Source organism: Calidris pugnax, unplaced genomic scaffold (genome assembly GCF_001431845.1).
Source record: "Calidris pugnax isolate Ruff unplaced genomic scaffold, ASM143184v1 scaffold113, whole genome shotgun sequence".
Lineage (NCBI taxonomy): Eukaryota > Metazoa > Chordata > Aves > Charadriiformes > Scolopacidae > Calidris > Calidris pugnax.
The window spans coordinates 1,971,591-1,973,466 of NW_015090879.1; the positions used below are offsets into that span (position 1 = coordinate 1,971,591).

The following is a 1,876-nucleotide window of genomic DNA, read 5'->3' on the forward strand; positions in this document are numbered from 1 at the left end:
CCGCCGCTCTGCCACACGCCCGCCGCCGACTTCCAGCCGCCCTACTTCCCCCCGCCGTACCCGCAGCCGCCGCTGCCCTACCCGCAGGGCCAGGAGCCCGCTTACCCGCACCTGGGGGACCCCTACGCGGCGCTCAGCCCGCTGCACCAGCACCAGCAGCCCGCCTGGCCCCCGCAGCGCGGCCGGCAGGAGGACGCGGGGCTGCTCTCGCAGACCCACCGCGCCCTGGGGCTCGACCCCCGCCGCGAATACCCCGCCGTGCCCCGCCTGCTCCACGGGCTGCCCGACGGCGGACACGGCCTCGCCGACGGCCCGCTGGGCCTCCACGGCCTCGGCCACCACGGCATCGAGGACATCCAGGTACCGGGGGCGCGGAGGGAGGACGATGGGGAAAGCCGCGGGGGCCGGGTACGAAACGGCGGGGACCGATCCCGCCGCCGCCTGTGCCCCCCCGGGGGATACGGGGATCCCGGCTGGGACGGGGCGGCCCCCGCGGCGCCCGTACCCCCGGGCAAGGAGGGCCGCCGGGCCGGGAGCCCCGTTACCGGAGCTCGTCCGTGCCCGAACGATTCCTCCTGCGCGGGGGGGCAGCGGGCGGACCGGACACCGACCGCTCGGGGCCCGTCCGCACCGGGAGCCGCCGGTTGACGGCTCTTCCTTCGGTTCTTTCAGGCCGTGGACGACGGCGGGATGAACCTGCTCGATCAGTCCGTGATCAAGAAAGGTAAGAGCGCGGCGGCACCGCGGGACCGGACCGGGCTCCGCGCCCCGCTCCTGCCCTCGGGGATCCCCCCCGCGTCGGGTTTCCCCCCGCGACAGGCGTCGGTCCCGCGGGAGCGCTCTCCTCCCGTCGGGAAGGGCTCGCTGCTGTCCCCGGCGAGAATGAAACGAAAGCGGCGGGTCCCGGCGGGACAGTGCGTCCCTTCGCCCACGGCCCGGTACCGGGGCCTCCGCACCTTCCCGGTACCGGGGACCGAGGGGCCCGGACGGACGGGTCGGGCTGTCGGGGAGCCCCTGGGGGCCGCCCCGCCGGCGGCCGCGGACGGTTTGCGTGGGAAGCCCCGGGGATGCCCCGGCGGGGCTCGGCGGCAGCTCCCGGTGCTCCCGGTGCTCCCGTCCCGCCGCCCCGGCCCGGAGCCCTGGGCCACGGCGGAGCGGGCCCGTTCGGCGGGGCTCGTACCGGGGGCAAGGACGCGTTTAACGGGAGCGGGGACTGTTGGATCCGGTGCCGCCCGTCCCCGCGGCGGGGAGCATCCCGCAGACCCCCGGGTGGCCGCCCCCGTCCCGCCGCCGCCGCGGCTCGGTCCCCGCCTCGGCAGCACCCCCGGGCCTGCGGGGACTCCCCGTCTGCGGCTCCAGAAACGGGGCTTTGCCCGGGGACCGGCGGGGAGACCGGCAGCTGCCTCCCGGGGCCGGAGCGGGGGAGCGGGGCTGCGGGCAGGGGTCCCGCACGGCTCCCGCACGGCCCCCGGGGGCTCCCACCGCCTCTCCGCATTGCTTGCCGGTTCTCCCCGACCCGCTGAGCAGCCCCCCCCCCGCTTCCAAACACCGCCCCGGGGGGAAAACAGCTCAATTCCGTAAAATATTTTTCTAATAAAAACTTCACCGGGGCGGCGGGGGGAGCGGGGGCGGGGAACGGGAGCGATGGATGCGGCCGCTCGGGGCGAAAACCCGTCTGAAATATCGCAGCGCCGCTCCCGGGCTTCTCCCCGCGATTTTTAACAAAAAGAGGTAGATGGAAAGGAGGGGTGCGGGGGCTGCTCGGTGCCCCGGCGGGCAAACGGAACCGCAGCCGCCCGTGCGGGTTCGGCGGGGGTTAGGGCGGGCAGGGCCGGTGCCCGGTGCCCGCAGCCCGGCGGCGTGCGGGGGAGCTGCG

General features: G+C 76.3%; 1 protein-coding gene across 1 annotated transcript in view; it reads left to right on the forward strand.

The window, feature by feature from the left end:
• Positions 1-1,876, forward strand: part of TFAP2E (transcription factor AP-2 epsilon (activating enhancer binding protein 2 epsilon)) — a 30,355-nt gene that overhangs the window by 4,736 nt on the left and 23,743 nt on the right. The window contains exons 3-4 of the mRNA XM_014946453.1: positions 37-360; positions 673-724. Coding sequence (XP_014801939.1) covers positions 37-360; positions 673-724 — 376 coding nt within the window. The remainder of the gene's footprint in view (positions 1-36; positions 361-672; positions 725-1,876) is intronic.